Here is a 19,432-nt window from a genome sequence, read left to right as displayed (position 1 = left end):
TTACATTTTTTTAGGCTTTGTCACATCTGCATTCTTTTAAGCACAGAGAAACAGAATTCATGTGGAAAATGGATCAGTTACAGACCAGATCTAAGCAGAAGCAGCGGGGCTCCATTAAAGGGGTTGTCCAATCCTTTTATATTTAGGATAGGTCATCAATATCAGATCCAGTTTTGGACTGGGCTGGCAAGGGCCCACCAGTAACATAGAATCTAAGGGCCCACTGTTGGTGATTAGATGATTAATTTATCTGTAAATATTAAATCAAGTGAATTAGCACTGCTTATTAGCACTCCTTTATAGGGGCCCACCTGGGAATTCTCCTGCTCTCCGGTGGGCCAGTCCGTGCCTATTCAGATCACTGGGGATGCGACATCCGGCACCCCCGCTGATCAGCTGTTCCCGGAGCCGGCCAGATGTGATCATTTGCAAAGTGGAACAGCACAGCTCCGTCAACTTAAAGGGGCTGCAGTAGGGTATAGGTGGGATGTGCAGTACCCGACCGCGGCCACTATACAGTTGATGGAGCTGTGCAGCTCCACAACTGATCACATCTGGTCGGCTTTGGGCACAGCTGATCAGCGGGGGGTGACGGGCGTCGAACCCCCACCAATCTGACATTGATGACCTATCACAAGGAATATAAAAGTACTGAACAGACCCTTTAATCATCATGACTCCATTTGTTTTCTATCATGGTGTCTGACTGCATAGTAGAATATCACTTTTTTTTTTTTTCGGCATTTTTGACAGAATCCTTATTATGATGAATGGCAAAAAAAATGGTTATGACAGAACTGATGAAGACTGATGACTTCAGTTAAAAAATATATATATATATATATATATATATATCCACAGAAATGATAGGATCCTCTGCACGATCTGTCACACATGTATTGCAAAAAGTGCAGAGGCAGCCTTAGCTCCTTCTCCCTGACATTGCCCTGTCAGTGGTAGTGCCGATTACAGCAGAACGTTTCCTCATTCAGCTTACGTACCCTAATTAAGTGATAATGAATCACAAAAAAAGATGGGAATTAACTGAGTCTTTGGCGTTACAGCAGGTGAAAGATGCGCTGGGTTCTGGAGCTGATATTGCAACTAACGGCACCAATGCCTCCACGCACTGGGACATCGGGAGTTGCTTTTTCTTTGCAGGAACGGTCATCACTACAATCGGTAATGCTCTTTTCAACTTTTTATTATAAACACAGGACAGGAGGAGAATTACATTTATAGAGCTAATTTGACAGATACATATGTCTAATCTAATAATAATAATAGTAATTCCTATTTATATAGCTCCAACATATTCTGCAGCACTTTACAAGTCTGAAGAAACTATCAGACATTATAGAGTAACATATAGTGCAACATTTAAAGAAGAGGTATGAGGGTCCTGCTCACAAGAGCTTACAATCTATATGGAAATAGGGGTGACACAAAAGGTAATAAGTGCTTGTATTGCCATGATTTTAATAAATAAGGGTATTTATTGAAGCTGCATGAACCGGTCACCAGCCAATATCTGTATATGTCCAGATACAAAGTGCAGCTGAGGTCATGGAGAGTGTTGGAAACAAATGAAAGAAGGAACCAAAAAGAAAAATGTAGGAAGGGAGAGCTGAGAAGTTAGAATTATGAGTTGATGAAAAAGATGTGTTTTTTGCGAACTCTTACACTAGTGGATACTAGGAATTAATAGGATTGTCTTGGGTAGTACATTCCAGAGAACAGGTGCAGCACGAGAAAAGTCTTGGATGCAGAAGTTGGAGGTACGGATTAGAGATGATGCTAGTGCTAGATCATTAGTAGGCCACAAGTAATATGGAAAACAGAAATGAGGGTGGAGATGTAAGCCAGTACATCATTGTGGAGAGCAAGGGTAGACAGAGATAAGAGAGAAGATATAAAGCAGTGTAGCACAGTGGAAAGCTTTGCGTGTGAAGGTGATAAATGTATTTATTTTACTCACTTATATAGCGCCATTAATTCCACAGCGCTTTACAGACATCACCATCACTGTCCCCATTGGGGCTCATAATCTAGATCCCCTATCAGTATGTCTTTGGAGTGTGGGAGGAAACCGGAGAACCCGGAGGAAACCCACAGAAACACGGGGAGAACATACAAACTCCTTGCAGATGTTGTCGTTGGTGGGATTCAAAGTGCTAACCACTGAGCCACCGTTCTGCCCCATGTATATTGTATTCTGCAGAGGATGAGCAACCAGTTTAATGACTGGCACAGAATGACGGCATCTGTGTAAGAGGTGGACAGAAATGTGTCTGACTGCTGCACTCAGGATAGATTGGAGAAGGGGGGAGTTTAGTGGGAGTATGACCAATTAGTAATGAGTTTCAGTAGTTAAGATGAGAATGAATAAATCAACAAATGTTGAATTATTATACAATATTTTAATTCTGGTTGGTCAGCCATCATGCACTCATGTATACTTATGTATGGCTTTGTAAACATCTGAAATGTATGCAGCTGTAATGTGGCGGCTACAGACCTTTGTGAGGCATTACTGGAACTCTAAATGATTGTAGATTCATACAAAAGTTTTTTCTCTGTTAAATAATTAGGTAGTGCAGAGCTGAGCGTTGTTTGTTGCCTGCTGCTGACAGATTAGTGATGTGAGCTGCAAATGCTGCTGTTTTGATGCATACAACAGAAGATAATCCTTTGCTACTTGCATCAACAAAACATTTACCGTTTCACATCACTAATCTATCAGCAGCAGCCAACAAACAAACACAGCTCAGCTCTGCCTAGTAATAACTAGCTCCGTTGTGGAGGAATGCAGGAGAGTTGATCTTTGAGAGAAACCAGTCAAAAATTATGTAAAACCACAGGTAAGAATAGGACCACACATTCAACTATGTGAAGCAGGATGCTCCAAGGGGCAGATAGAGATGAAAAAAAGACAAAAAGGTACAATAAAGAAATCTTATGTTGAGCTTGGTCTGTATATTAAGAATAAATTAGGCATTTACTGTGCTTTGTGAAACATAATGTGATTGTGGAATTAATCCGTTAAGTCCCCGATCATGTATTATATACTGCTGGCAGCTTGTTAGGAAATGCTACTATAATGTTTAGCTTTGAAAAAATATCCAGAATATCTAAAATACTCTTGTTCATATGATGGAGAATCTATAATGTAATAATGAAATAAAATAATTAATTATTCTTGATAAACTATATTCTTCTCTCTGTGCAATGTGTCACAGGATTTGGTAACAACGCACCTAAGACAGAAGGCGGACGGCTCTTCTGTATTTTCTATGCACTTGTCGGCATTCCTCTTTTCGGTATCCTTCTGGCTGGAGTGGGCGACCACTTGGGATCTGCTCTCCGCAAAGCTATTGGGAAGGTGGAAATGATATTCTTGGTAAGGTCATGTATCTCCTATACTATATCTATGTAAATATAAATATATACAGTGCATATATATATACCCTAGCTATAACAGTTACCATTCATTAGCAATGAGTTCATAAACTAAATTAAAACACAAAGTGCATTAGAAGGTTTCATTATACTTTCTTTGCATAAAACTTGAAAACTTTTTTTTTCACTTTTTACTAGTTAATTGTACATAGCAGCTGTTTAGTTGGCCGTATATTGTGCGATATCTTGGGTCTCATTAAGACGTCTGTTGTTTTTTTTTTTTATCTGTACAAGAAAAAATGGACCAGATTTAATTTTCCATTTTTGGTCCGCGTCCATTTTTCCATCAGTATGGCATATTTTTTTTCAAGCTTCTCCTACCCTATCGGCATTAAAAACTAGACAGAATTTTGATGACACTCGGATGGCATCCAAGTGCTGTACGTTTTTTTTTTTTTTTACAGTCCTATTCATTAGAATGGGCGATTTTGATCTTCAAATCAGATTAAAATAAAAAAACGACGTCTCCTTGTGGATGGTCAAACTACCAAAAAAGGACATGTGAACGCGCCCATAAAGGGTACTATGAAAAGCACGGATAGAACATGCATGGCAAAAACGAACGTCTGAATGAGGCCTTACTTACTCCTGTGCTTAGGATGGAACCTACAAACTCCTTGCAGAACACAAAGGTGGGAAAATCTCCACGTGCAACTTTGGATAGTTCACATAGTCATTGCTTCAAGGCTCCCTGTAGTTCTCAGCTTTTGAGAGCCTGAAGGTAAATCTTATATATATATTGCAAGGTTTTAACAATTTTCCTTTATACGACGCTAAAGATTAAAGAGAATCTGTCAGCAGTTTTTTCCCATGTTATCTGAGAGCAGCATGATGTAGGGACAGAGACCCTGATTCCAGCGCTCTATCACTTATTAGGCTTGTGTGTTGCTGTTTCAATAAAATCAGCGTTTTATCGGCGGGAGATTATCACTACAGGACTAGGTGTCTCGTGCCTCCTGGTCCAACCCTGTCCCCACCACTGATAGGACAGTGTGCACAGAAAGTTGCCAATCAGGGATGTGGGCGGGGTTATACAGAGCTCAGCATTCAGAGCACTGCTAAATCTGCAGCAGAGAAAACAGGGAATTTATTAAAACTGCAGCAAGCAGGAAAGTAAGTGACACATCGCTGGAATCAGGGTCTGTGCACCTACTTCGCCAGGCATTGTGCACATATCCTGTTCATTAGAGTAAGACAGGTGCGCGATATCTACCTATTGCACGTCTCGCCAGGCGTTCGGGTCATAACGTCATTAGCGTCGCTCACCTGCAATGTGAAAGTAATCAGCACCACACTACCCCTTTAATACCATATTGAGCTCTGCTTCATCTGTAAGTAGACAGTCCTTTTGTCTACTTAGCAAAAACCATTTTACCCTAAGACCTTCAGTTGTGTACAAACGTCACTTATCGTTCTTCCGATCGTTCGTCCTGTCTGAGGAAGGTTTTGAGCTTCTCTCTACACATATTCTGCCAGTAAATCCCTGGATCCAGTGATGGAGTTCACCTGACTGAAGGTGAAGGTACCCGGGTCATATTGCTTGTACCCCCCTCCCACCTCGCATTGTCTCTTGGGGTCCTTCTGGAGATACATTAACTAAACCTTGTCTCCAAAAGAGCTCATTTATCGATTTGCGCTGTGAAATTCAATTTTTTTGTGCTTTTGAAATTAGATTTTGACTTGAGTTTGGGACTCAGCGCAGACAGAAACTCACGTGAGACAAAGTGCAAATAGTCTATTAACTGAGCAGAGCGCTATAGACTACAGGAACATCTATGGAATGAAAGATAATCAGGACATTATTATATACGGCTTCATATGGTGCGGGCATTTTTCGAACACAGGTGATGGGAGGCGCATGCGGCTTCTCATATGTCTACTATGATTACTCTTATTATTTAAAAAGAAAAAAAAAAAATTTGTATAGAGTTTAATTTAAAAGGTTACTCTACTACGCATTTAAAGGGAGTCTGTCAACCCAAACTGATGGTATAAATTAAGCACATAACCTTGAAGGGGATATAGCCCCTATGAAAATCTCACCTTTTGGCTAGGGTCACACCAGGCTATATTCTCTCATCCGAGAAAATCAGATCAATTATGCAAATCACACTCTGATCAGAGTTTGATGACAGTGTGATCCAATTATCTCAGATGAGGAGAAGATGGAGAAAAAGATTCTCCATTGTGTCAGTGCGCAGAAATTGGATTGCACTCAGATGCCATCCAAGTGCAGTCCGATGTTTCCACGGACTCATTGACTTGCATGGCCGAGTGCGATCCTGTTACGATACTGGCGTAGTACTGGTGGAAACCAGTGGCTGAAGGAGCACAAGCAGGAACAGCAAGCGGTAGTAGAAGTTCTTGGAGATAGCAAAGAGTTTGTAGGAAACAATTCGTAGATGAATAGAATAGTCTGGGGAAGAATGTTCAAGAGCTGGAGACTGAAACTAGGCTAACAGCTAGACACAATACTCAAGCAATGAGTGAGAGATCCTTGCGGCTTTAAGTAGGCTCAAACAGGAAACAAAATGGATTACATAGATTCAGAATCTGCCATCTTGGTAAAGGGCAATTGCAGAACACAACAGCAGCCTCCAGTGGTAAGGAGTGAAACTGCAGCACAATATTAAAGTGAACAATAGCGGCCGCTAGTGGTCAAACTGTAGAAGGGCAACAGAAATCCTGACAGATTCCAATATCGGATCAAACTAAGGAATGCTGCGACTTTTATCATGTGCACGACCACATAGACTAACATTGGTCCGAGTGCACTCAGACCAAGAATACGGCCATGTGCACGAGCCCTTAGTGTTCTAATCACTGCTGCCATTCTGCAGAAACTGAAGCTTAATCAGACATACCAGTTAGGATGCTTGGTGCCTCCTTGGGGTATGTGCACACAAAGACTTTTTCAGGCAGATTCTAGGTGCCCCAAAACCACCAAACTAAAGGAACATGTAAAAATTACATTGCTCTGCACATGTTCAGTCTTTTTTACTGCAGGGTTCGGGAATCACAAAATGGTTAAAAGAAGCAACATGTTCATTCTTCTAAATGAAGCCGCCGATCTTTATAACTGAATAAATAGGAAGAAGACGACGGCAGCGGAGCCGCTGCAAAAAAGTGACGCAAAACTGTCAGCAAAGCCATCAGCTGAAGTGCCTTAGTCTAGGAAAGACCTTGATCCGTCAGAGAGTTATAGACGTTGTATGCACATACCCTTGGGCACACGACGAGAGGAAGCTCAGGCAAGTCAGCGCTGTCAATCACCAGCGAGGGAGGCAGGACATGTAAAACCAGATGGATTCACCAAGACCACCTTAAAGTTGAATGTGCAGGGAATCAAAGATCCTACAAAAGCCGAACGGTGCAAAATTTGTAATTAAATTCAATTGCAAAAAGATTTTTTTTTACCTGTGTTTAAGTAAAAAAAAATCCTCAAAATGCGGCCAACCACTTAAGGGGTTAAGGTGTGTGTCCTTTCAGAAGAAATTGCAGCAGAATGTTTGTTTGCCTCTAGCTCCTTCCTCCTCTCTCCATAGAACTTCATGAGCACCAACTGTCATCTCCTATCTCAGTAATGGGAAAACAGATTTTACAGCTTTTATCCATGAATTGGGAGTGAAATATCAGTCCAGGACGAGATAGAAGCAGATTTCTGTGATAACTAGTGTTGAGCGATACCTTCCGATATCAGGAAATATCGTATCGGATTGGATCGGGCCGATACCCAAAAAGTATCGGATATCGCCGATTCCGATACCGGAAACCAATGCAAGTCAATGGGACACAAATATCGGAATGAAAATAAACCCTTTCTTTCCTTGTAGGTTAATTCTACATGAAGTAAAACAACTAAGAATAATGTAGAATGACATGAAAAGCCGGCAATTCATCAGCGGCATACACCGGTACCCGACAATTTACAACAGAAAGAATAGAGAATCACACATAGATTAGATAGATAGAAACATGTCAGTCACATATATATGAAGTACAGTGACAGTGTTGCTTACTGTACTTGTCATTTAGTGTAAAGGATTTATTAAAAAAAATATTAGTGTTTTCGTGCACCGTCTCTTTAAAAAAGCCGGCCGGCAATTCAGCAGCGGTACCCGACAATTTATAACAGAAAGAATAGAGCTTCACACATAGATTAGATAGATAGAAACATGTCAGTCCCATATATATGAAGTACAGTGACAGTGTTGCTTACTGTACTTGTCATTTAGTGTAAAGGATTTATTAAAAAAAATATTAGTGTTTTCGTGCACCGTCTCTTTAAGAAAGCCGGCCGGCAATTCAGCATCTGTACCCAACAATTTATAACAGAAAGAATAGAGAATCACACATAGATTAGATAGATAGAAACATGTCAGTCACATATATATGAAGTACAGTGACAGTGTTGATTACTGTACTTGTCATTTAGTGTTAAAATAAAGGATTTATTTAAAAAAAAATTGGCGTGGGGTTCCCCTTAACTTTAGGCTCTAGCGGAGGTTAAGCAGACAGCTGGGGCAAATGTTTGAAGCCTGGGAAGGGGGTAATACCCACGGAGCTTCCCAGGCTACTAATATCAGCCCCCAGCTGAATACCTAGCCTTTACTAGCTATTAAAATGGGGCAACCCCCCCAAAAAAATAACGTGGGGTCCCCCCTAATTTAATAGCTAGCACAGGCTAGGCAGACAGCTGGGGGCTGATATTAATAGCCCAGGAAGGGTGCCATGAATATTGGCCCCCTCCCAGGCTAGAAACACCAGCCGTCAGCCGCCCCAGAAATGGCGCATCCATAGGATGCGCCAATTCTGGCACTTAGCCTCGCTCTTCCACGCTGCCCTGGTGCGGTGGCAGTGGGGTAATAGGGTTGGGGTTGATGTCAGCTTATAATGCCAGCTGACATCAAGCCCAGGTTAGTAATGGAGAGGCGTCTATAAGACACCCCCATTACTAACCCCATAGTCAAAGTTAAAAGAAAACACAAACACCCAGAGTAAAGTCCTTTAATTGAAATAAAGACACAATTCTTTATTGTTCTAAATTAAACCATACTTACCATCACGCCCATTCCAGCTGAAGCCAACGATCTCCTGCAATAAAAGAAAAATAATAAAGCAACCTCATCCTTACCTTTCGATGGTTCCCAGGACAGCTCCAGCTCTGCTACATCGAGATGACAGGCTGGACCGCAGCAGAACGCTGCCATCCAGCCTGTCATCCCGCAGACACTGAGAAGCGCAGGCATACTTCCACTCCTCAGTGTCTCTCTGTGACGTCATCCAGATGAGCCGAGTTCATGTCCAATGAACTCAGCTCACCTCATGCACGTCACTGACAGCGTGGGAAAGTTCTCCTGCACTCAGCGCTTCAGCGTGAGAATTCTCCCACGCTGTCAGTGACATACATGAGGTGAGGTCATGTCCAATGAACTCAGCTCACCTCATGCACGTCACTGACAGTGTGGGAAAATTCTCACGCTGAAGTGCTGAGTGCAGGAGAATTTTCCCACGCTGTCAGTGACGTACATGAGGTGAGCTGAGTTCATTGGACATGACCTCGGCTCATCTGGATGCCGTCACAGCCAGACACTGAGGAGTGGAAGTATGCCTGCGCTTCTCAGTGTCTGCGGGATGACAGGCTGGATGGCAGCGTTCTGCTGCGGTCCAGCCTGTCATCTCGATGTAGCAGAGCTGAAGCTGTCGTGGGAGCCATGGAAAGGTAAGGATGATGTTGCTTTATTATTTTACTTTTATTGCAGGAGATCGTTGGCTTCAGCTGGAATGGGTGTGATGGTAAGTATGGTTTAATTTAGAACAATAAAGAATTGTGTGTTTATTTCAATTAAAGGACTTTTTTCTGGGTGTTGTGTTTTTTTAAATACTTTACTAGAAATTCATGGTGGTCATGTCTAATATTGGCGTGACCCCATGAATTTTGGGCTTAGGGCCAGCTGATAATGCCAAGCTGGCCTTAACCCCTTTATTACCCAGTGAGCCACCGCACCAGGGCCCTGGATGAGTTGGGTACAGCGCCAGAAGATGGCGCTTCAATGAACGCGCCATTTTCTGGGGCGGCTGCGGACTGCAATTTGCAGCGGGGGTGGCCCAGAAAGCTTGGGTCTCCCTGCGCTGCGGATTCCAGCCCCCAGCTGCCTAGTTGTATCTGGCTGGGCACAAAAATAGGGCGAAGCCCCACGCATTTTTTTTTTAAATTATTTCATGAAATTCATGAAATAATTAAAAAAAATTTATGTGGGGCTTCGCACTATATTTGTGTCCAGTCAGGTACAGCAGGCAGGAACGGGCTGCCCCCAACCACCAGCTGCCTATTTGTACCTAGCCGGACACAACAATATAGGGAAGCCCTTTTTTTCTTAATTATTCCATGAATTTCATGAATTTAAAAAAAAAAAACGTGGAGCTTCGCCCTATTTTTGTGTCCAGCCAGGTACAACTAGGCAGCTGGGGGCTGGAATCTGCAGCGCAGGGAGGCCCAAGCTTTCTGGGCCCCACCCGCTGCAAATTGCAGTCCGCAGCCGCCCCGGAAAATGGCGCGTTCATAGAAGCGCCATCTTCTGGCGCTGTACCCAACTCATCCAGGGCCCTGGTGCGGTGGCTCACTGGGTAATAAAGGGGTTAAGGCCAGCTTGGCATTATCAGCTGGCCCTAAGCCCGAAATTCATGGGGTCATGCCAATATTAGACATGACCACCATGAATTTCTAGTAAAGTATTTAAAAAAAACACAAACACCCAGAAAAAAGTCCTTTAATTGAAATAAACACACAATTCTTTATTGTTCTAAATTAAACCATACTTACCATCACGCCCATTCCAGCTGAAGCCAACGATCTCCTGCAATAAAAGAAAAATAATAAAGCAACCTCATCCTTACCTTTCCATGGCTCCCACGACGGCTCCAGCTCTGCTACATCGAGATGACAGGCTGGACCGCAGCAGAACGCTGCCATCCAGCCTGTCATCCCGCAGACACTGAGAAGCGCAGGCATACTTCCACTCCTCAGTGTCTGGCTGTGACGGCATCCAGATGAGCCGACAATGAACTCGGCTCACCTCATGTACGTCACTGACAGCGTGGGAGAATTCTCCTGCACTCAGCGCTTCAGCGTGAGAATTTTCCCACGCTGTCAGTGACGTGCATGAGGTGAGGTCATGTCCAATGAACTCGGCGCACCTCATGCACGTCACTGACAGCGTGGGAGAATTCTCATGCTGAAGCGCTGAGTGCAGGAGAATTTTCCCACGCTGTCAGTGACGTGCATGAGGTGAGCTGAGTTCATTGGACATGACCTCGGCTCATCTGGATGCCGTCACAGCGAGACACTGAGGAGCGCAAGCATGCCTGCGCTTCTCAGTGTCTGCGGGATGACAGGCTGGATGGCAGCGTTCTGCTGCGGTCCAGCCTGTCATCTCGATGTAGCAGAGCTGAAGCTGTCCTGGGAACCATGGAAAGGTAAGGATGAGGTTGCTTTATTATTTTACTTTTATTGCAGGAGATCGTTGGCTTCAGCTGGAATGGGCGTGACTGTAAGTATGGTTTAATTTAGAACAATAAAGAATTGTGTCTTTATTTCAATTAAAGGACTTTTTTCTGGGTGTTTGTGTTTTTTTTAAATACTTTACTAGAAATTCATGGCGGTCATGTCTAATATTGGCGTGACCCCATGAATTTCGGGCTTAGGGCCAGCTGATAATGCCAAGCTGGCCTTAACCCCTTTATTACCCAGTGAGCCACCGCACCAGGGCCCTGGATGAGTTGGGTACAGCGCCAGAAGATGGCGCTTCTATGAACGCGCCATTTTCTGGGGTGGCTGCGGACTGCAATTTGCAGCGGGTGGGGCCCAGAAAGTTTGGGTCTCCCTGCGCTGCAGATTCCAGCCCCCAGCTGCCTAGTTGTACCTGGCTGGACACAAAAATGGGGCGAAGCGCCACACATTTTTTTTTTTAATTATTTCATGAAATTCATGGAATAATTAAGAAAAAAAGGGCTTCCCTATATTGTTGTGTCCGGCTAGGTACAAATAGGCAGCTGGTGGTTGGGGGCAGCCCGTTCCTGCCTGCTGTACCTGGCTGGACACAAATATAGTGCGAAGCCCCACGTCAATTTTTTTTTAATTATTTCATGAATTTCCTGAAATAATTTAAAAAAAATTGACGTGGGGCTTCACACTATATTTGTGTCCAGCCAGGTACAGCAGGCAGGAACGGGCTGCCCCCAACCACCAGCTGCCTATTTGTACCTGGCCAGACACAACAATATAGGGAAGCCCTTTTTTTCTTAATTATTCCATGAATTTCATGAAATAATTAAAAAAAAAAAAACGTGGAGCTTCTCCCTATTTTTGTGTCCAGCCAGGTACAACTAGGCAGCTGGGGGATGGAATCTGCAGCGCAGGGAGGCCCAAGCTTTCTGCCCCCCCCCCCCCCCCCCCGCTGAAAATTGCAGTCCGCGGCCGCCCCGGAAAATGGCGCGTTCATAGAAGCTGGATGCTGTACCTGGCTGGCATACAAAAATATGGCGAAGCCCACGTCAAAAGTTTTGGGAAAAATTTATTAAAAAATAAATAATAATTTAGGGACTGCATCTTTATTAAGTCCTCAAATGTCATTTAGTGTTAAAATAAAGGATTTATTTAAAAAAAAAAATGGCGTGGGATCCCCCATAATTTTAGTCTCTAGCGGAGGTTAAGCAGACGGCTGGGGCAGATGTTTGAAGCCTGGGAAGGGGGTAAAACCCACGGAGCTTCCCAGGCTACTAATATCAGCCCCCAGCTGAATACCTAGCCTTTACTAGCTATTAAAATGGGGGACCCCCCCAAAAAAAATGACGTGGGGTCCCCCCTATTTTAATAGCTAGCAAAGGCTAGGCAGACAGCTGGGGGCTGATATTAATAGCCCAGGAAGGGAGCCATGAATATTGGCTCCCTCCCAGGCTAGAAACACCAGCCGTCAGCCGCCCCAGAAATGGCGCATCCATAGGATGCGCCAATTCTGGCACTTAGCCTCGCTCTTCCACGCTGCCCTGGTGCGGTGGCAGGGGGTAATAGTGGTGGGGTTCATGTCAGCGCCAGCTGCCATGAAGCCCAGGTTAGTAATGATGGGCGTCTATAAGACACCCCCATTACTAACCTACAAAGTGTTAAAAAGAAAAAACACACTACACCCAGAAAAAAATAATTTATTTGAAATAAAACACCATTTTATTTAATTCTTAGTTTACTAAAAAAAAATAGTTACCTGTCCACGTTCCTGCGCTGATCTCCCATGCACAGCTGTCACATCTGGAGAAGGTGACAGCTCTGCATGGCTGCTGTAAGCTCACGCTGCCGGGAACACGTCCGCTCCCGGCAGCGGGAGCCACTGACTGAGGTTACCGGAGTGCATTCAGGCAGCGCAGCTCCGGAGACCTCCTTTACGGCAGTGCTGTACCGTGGGAATTTCTCACGATACAGCAGTGCCGTAAAGGAGCTAACCGGAGCAGCCCTGCCTGAACTCCGGTGAACCCTTACGGCCCCGTCATTCTAGCGGCGGCAGCGGTTCAGAGCGGTCACATTCTATGTGGCTGCTCTGAACTGGAGATCATCGTGGGACACTCGTGGACTGCTACGGAGGGGTAAGGATAAGGTTGTGGTTTATTATTTTATATTTTATTACAGGAGATCGATGGCTTCGGGGAATTAGGTGTCTAGGTGAGTATAGGTGTAGTTTTTTATTTTTTACTTTATTTTAGGTGGCGATCGGCGGGGACAGGTAATGTATGAACTAATTTCTTTTAGGTAACTACTGGCCACCAATGACATGTATCTAACATTTATTGGGGACACAGTAGGGCAATTTATATAGCAGGATCAGGCTGATGGGAACTACTGCTCCCATCGAGCTGATCCTGCTGGCACGAGTGGACGGGGGACAGACATAGGCCGATGGGAGTAGTAGTGTCACATCGGCCTATGTCTGCCTGCACGCACAGACACCCCGCACACACACCCCGCACACACACACCCCGCACACACTAATCATGACGGGTCTGGGAGGTGAGGCTGACCTGTGCGGCCGTGGGAAAGTTGATGTGAGTTCATGCAGTCAAGCATGAACTCACATGAACCCTCTGAGGGCACCGCGGCTACTTCAAATGAACAGCTGATCGGCATCACCTGATACCTCAGCTGTTCATTTGAAATAACCGGCGGGAAAGCGCAGCACAGAACGGGAAAGCCGGCGGTGAAGTCTTTTCACTGCCGGCTTCCCCGCCCGGGTCCTTCGCTCCTTGGTGCTGCGCTCCCCGCCCGGTCCTAATTTACGATTGGGATTGGAGGTGGCGAGGGGAGCGGAGGATCGGGGTGGGAGGCTGCGGGGAAGCAGTATGGGGCTGTGTGATTGTTTAAAAGCCGGCGGCTTTTTACCGCCCGCCGGCTTTTAAACAATCAGGAGAATTCTCCCACGCTGGGATGGCATTCTGATGACAGGCTGGATCGCAGCTGAGCGCTGCCATCCAGCTTGTCATCCTTCACAGACACTGCAGAGCGCAGGCATTATGGGAACTTCCGATTCCGGTATTCGATATTATAAAAGTATCGGAATTAAGTATCGGAATTCCGATACAGTGAATATCGGCCGATACCCGATATTTCAGTATCGGAATGCTCAACACTAGTGATAACATATATTACAATATTGCTTATTTTCATGTGTACTATTTATTTATTAAATAAAAAATAAAACAATAGTTACTTTTTAACGTCAACGTGTAAGTATAGCCCAAGCATGAACCCTTTAATGAGGGGGTTTGCTCTGATTGGAGCATATACCATTTCATAGGGTGACTGCTTCTCAAGAGAACTGTGGGACTCCATGAAAGGCGATTACTTAGATATATTATACATTAAGTTATATGGTTCAAGAATGGGTTGGGTTTTCTCTTCTGGCTTCTAGAACAAATTGGTACTCAAAGATCCGAAATGTTTCAAAAGGGTTGATCTGATCGGTCATTATGGGTTTCTCTGACAGTTTAATTGTAGGAGACACATTGATTGTTTTGGAAAAAAAAAAGTAAAGTAGGAAATTGTATCCATAGTGTGGAACGTTGGCTCAAGTATTGTGTGGCAATATGCAGGGTATAATGAGGCCGCTACAGCCTAAGATCCACAACGAAAAAATGCAAAAACTATAACAATATCTAATTTTGTTTATTTCTTTTCATGGAATACTTATATCCATCACCAAATGTCAGAGGCAAATTGTGTAGCAACTTTCTTTGCTCCGGTACATGTGTTCTATGAATGAACACACCCAGTTAGATGGACATTGGACATTATGTTTTGCCAGAGTCCAAATGGCCATCTGTGTTCATATCCGTAGCCAATTTCAATACGCCACATGCTTCACCCCTCTCTTTTAAAGGGGTTGCCCAAAATAATGAAAATGCTGCACAAAGGCAGCAATGCATGTAAAGTAAGAACTAATACACACTCCCTCTTCTAGGTTCTGGCTCTTCCTTGGTTGTGTCTCTGACACTTCTGACAGCAGAGGTCACAGTCTATATTCCCCACATGAAGCCTGCAGCCAATCACCAGCCTCAGTGGGATACACCCGGGGAGGTCAGTGATTGGCTGCAGACATCACGTGGGGTTTTTGGGCGATGACATCTGCTGACACTGTATACAAAAGTGTCAGGGACGTAGCAGTGGATCTTCTGGGAGCTAGAAAGGTGAGTATACATTAGTTCTTATTTTGCATGTATTGCATCCCTTGTGCCGTTTCATTATTTTTAACTTTTGCCTTAATGACACTCGGTGGCTTCAGCAAAAGTGGTTTTAGTGGCGCTGAAATGCGCCTGCTAGCTTAATTTTAATGATTTCCTTGGGCTTCTCATAACCCTCTACCAGATATCTGCGGTAACAATGGGTGTCTGAATACATGGCTACTATTTTTTTTAATTTTTTGTTATTGGCAAGATAAAGAAACAAGACAGAAGAAAAATCGACATCTTCGAAATGTGGTGCTGGAGAAGGATGTTATCAATACCATGGATGGCAAGAAGAACAAACAAATCAAGCCAAACATGTCATTCGAAGGAAGGATCACCAAGCTACAACTTGACTACTTTGGACACATCATACTAAGACAGCAATCACTGCAGAAGGACATCATGGTTGGAAGAATAGAAGGAACAAGGCGAAGAGGAAGACCAGCAACCTGATGACTTCATACTATCAAGATATCAGCGGAGAAGACCCTGGTGGACCTATCTAGGCTTACACAAGATCGATCTTCCTACAGAGCGTTCATCCATCAAGTCGCTATGGCTTGAGATCAAGTTGAAGGCCGTTAAAGAAAAATATATATATTGGAAAGATTGGAGAAAGGACATCATGGTCAGAAGAAATGAAGGAACAAGGCAAAGAGGAAGACCAGCAACTCGATGGCTTGATACTATCAAGATAACGCCGGAGAAGACCCTGGTGGACCTATCTAGGCTTGCACAAGATTGATCTTCCTACAGAGCGTTCATCCATCAAGTCGCCATGGCTCAAGATTGCGTGTAAGGCCATTAAAGAAAAGTATATACCGTATATTGGCAAGATTCCTGTGTTATGCCACTTACGCACCAAACAGTGTAAAATTTACTTTTGCTGGAACGAGAAGTTCTGGACATTGAGAAGTTGACCAGCAGATTAGTCATTTGTTTCTTTGAATGAGCCTGTGTGCACATAAACCTCCAGTATCGTGTGAAACCCACACTAACTAATACTATCCTCATCTCACCTATCTTGTAAAGAACTGATGCCAACGAGGGCCACCGCTACAAAATGATCACAAAACTCCTCGCCATACAGAGAAGATACCTCTGCGGAATCTTTCTGATTGATCATGTCATATTACATTTTTTGTAATTCTGGAGAATTTATTACTTTCGTCAAATGTCCAATGACAGCAAAGAAACTGATGTTGGACGCCACTTTATATTATACTTACAATATAGATGATTCAGCGACATCTCTGCCAAAGTTGATCTTAAGTGATTCTCAATGATTGACAGTTTGCTGAAGCTTCTCCCACCAGGAGCTGCAATCAGTTCTTATGATGCAAAACTATTTCAGAGAGAAGCATCCTTTGGAAAATATGTTAGTTGTTTGATTGCATTTAAAGGGAACTTGTCGCACTGGATAAGCAGTATGATCTGTGGGCAGAATATTGTAGAGCAGGAGAAGCTCCATGTGGGGTTTTTTGGGGGGGAGGGATCAGTGAACTTGTAATTTACTCATTTCATTCCTTGCTCCTTCTTGGCCGAGAGGTCCAGTGGGCAGTCCTAACTAGTGACTGACAGCTATCTCTTTGTGTATGCTCATACAGGGAAGGCTGTCAGTCACTGATAAGACCTCCCACTGGATCTCTGAGCCAAGAAGGACCAGGGATTTAAATGAGTCAATTACAAGATTTAATGAATATTTTTCCAAATTGATGAATCAAACTTCTCAGTGGGAAGTATTTTAATTCTTTTATATGATATTCATATCTTCTTGTTACTTTGACACCAGAATATTTATGAATCGAGTGAAAAGCTAATTAACACAGCAGGGGTGATATTAAGTATTTCTCTCAGTCTCTAAAGTAATATTACTATGACAAATAACATTTTGAAGATTCATTTTTTTTTTTAAAGAGGAATCGTTAGTAGAGATGAGCGAACCTGAACTTATAAGTTCAGGATTTGTACCGGACAGTCACTATCTGGTGCTAAATGCCGAACACGGACTTCTCCCGGAGTCAGTTGCAATGTTCGGAGTTACGGGGGGAAGGAGAGTTTTCCATCTCCAAAGTTCAAGTCCCCATTGATTTCAATGTGGTTCAGGTTCAGGCAGGGGCGTACATAGAAATCATGGGGCCCGATAGCAGAAGTTCTAATTGGGCCCCCCTTCTCATAAAAAAAAAAAATAAATAATTGTCGGGGTCACAGAGAAGCAGATCTCACAACTTTACAGCCTTTACATAGTAATTTTCCTCCTGCTGAAGTCCTAGATTCCTCTTTCATTGCCCCCCATAAAGTATGATGCCAACAAAAGTGCCCCCCAAACACAGTATGATACCCGCATGGTGAATTCCTCCACATGCACAGTATAATGACCCTACTGTACCCCACCTCAACTCCCAAGGCAAAGTATGGTGACCCCAACACAGTATGATCCCCCTACTGTGTCCCTCACACTGCCCTCCATACAGTATAATGGCCTACATACAGTATAATGGCCCGCACTAGCCCTCCAAACAGGCCCCCATACAGTATGATGGACCCACACAAACCTTCACACTGTATAATTGCTTGCATACAATATAATGGACCCCCACATATTATAATGGCCCCACATAGCCTTCCATATAGTATAATGCTCCCCCCATAATCCTCAATATAGTATAACGCTCTAATGCTCTCCCCATGGTCCTCCATAAAATATAATGCACTCACCATGGTCCTCCATAGATTATAATGCACTTACCATGGTCCTCCATATAATAAAATGCTTTCCCCATGATCCTCCATACAGTATAATGGACCCCTCATGGTCCTCCATACAGTATAATGCACCCCCATGATCCTCCATAAAATATAATGCACCCCCATGATCCTCCATACAGTATAGTGTACTCCCATGGTCCTCTATACCGTATAATGCATCCCTCATAATCCTCCATACAATATAATGCACCTCATGGTCCTCCATACAATATAATGCACCCCCCATGATCCTCCACACAATATAATGCACCCCCCATGGTCCTCCATACTGTATAATGCACCCCCATGGTCCTCCATACAGTATAAACCACCCCCATGGTCCTCCATACAGCATAATGCACCCCCATGGTCCACCATACAATATAATGCACCCACATGATCCTGCACACAATATAATGCACTCCCCATGGTCCTCCACACAATACAATGCACCCCCCATAGTCCTCCATACGGTATAATGCACTCCTATGGTCCTCCATACAGTATAATGCACCCCCCATGATCCTCCACACAATATAATGCACCCCCCATGATCCTCCACACAATATAATGCACCCCCATGGTCATCCACTCAATATAATGCACCCCCATGGTCCTCCACACAATATAATGCACCCCCCCATGATCCTCCACACAATATGATGCACCCCCCCATGATCCTCCATACAATATAATGCACCCCCCATGGTCCTCCACACAGTATAATGCACCCCCATGGTCCTCCACACAATATAATGCACTCCCCATACTGTATTATGGTTACCGGTCACTGATTTAAAAAAAATAAACACAGTACTCACCTCTCCTGGTTCTACTCGATGCTCCAGTCTCCTCAGGTGCGGTGTGAAGTGCCAGACATCTCCTAGAAGCTGACACCCTGTAATGATGTCATCGCGCCTGCTGCTCTGAGACGTCAGAGGCCGAGGAAGAATGATGGGGCCCTGGGCACCCCCTTCGGCCGTCAGCGCGAGCAATGATGATCGAGGAGGGAGCATCAGCAGATGCCTCTACACCCATCATTATGTGCGGGCGGCCCCGCAGTGCGGGTGCTGACAGGAGGAGATGGTGCCTGCTTCGGTAAGGGCCTGCTGCGGGACCCCAAGGCTCGCGGGCCCCATAGCAGTAGCTTGGCCTGCCGCCATTAGCGGTACGCTACTGGGTTCTGGTTCAAGTTCGGCTAAAGTTCTGGTACCTGAACCGAACTTCCACCGGTCCGCTCATCCCTAATCGTTAGTTTTCGTTATGTGTTCCCATGAAATAAAAATTCTGAAGATTTTTTTTTTCATAGATCTGAATTATGGTGTTTCTCCAAGAAATGTATGAATAAATTGTGAAATGGGTTTTACTAGTTGGGGAGTATCCTGACTGATTCTGTCCAGTCAGTGCTGGCAGCTTCAGACTTTGTATGGACAAACCCTTTTGACCAAGAGAAAGG

At 44.1% G+C, this 19,432-nt stretch overlaps 1 protein-coding gene across 3 annotated transcripts in view; it reads left to right on the top strand.

The window, feature by feature from the left end:
• The window catches only part of KCNK4 (potassium two pore domain channel subfamily K member 4), a 50,282-nt gene that overhangs the window by 13,816 nt on the left and 17,034 nt on the right, over positions 1-19,432 (top strand). For all 3 annotated transcript variants that reach the window (XM_073659505.1, XM_073659507.1, XM_073659506.1), the window contains exons 3-4: positions 1,065-1,182; positions 3,240-3,400. In XM_073659505.1, the coding sequence (XP_073515606.1) occupies positions 1,065-1,182; positions 3,240-3,400 (279 nt within the window). The remainder of the gene's footprint in view (positions 1-1,064; positions 1,183-3,239; positions 3,401-19,432) is intronic.

The sequence above is a fragment of the Phyllobates terribilis genome, unplaced genomic scaffold, assembly GCF_046119375.1.
Source record: "Phyllobates terribilis strain yellow unplaced genomic scaffold, ASM4611937v1 Scaffold_13__5_contigs__length_258822181, whole genome shotgun sequence".
NCBI classification, from domain to species: Eukaryota; Metazoa; Chordata; class Amphibia; order Anura; family Dendrobatidae; genus Phyllobates; species Phyllobates terribilis.
This window is presented reverse-complemented; position numbering and strand designations above follow the sequence as displayed.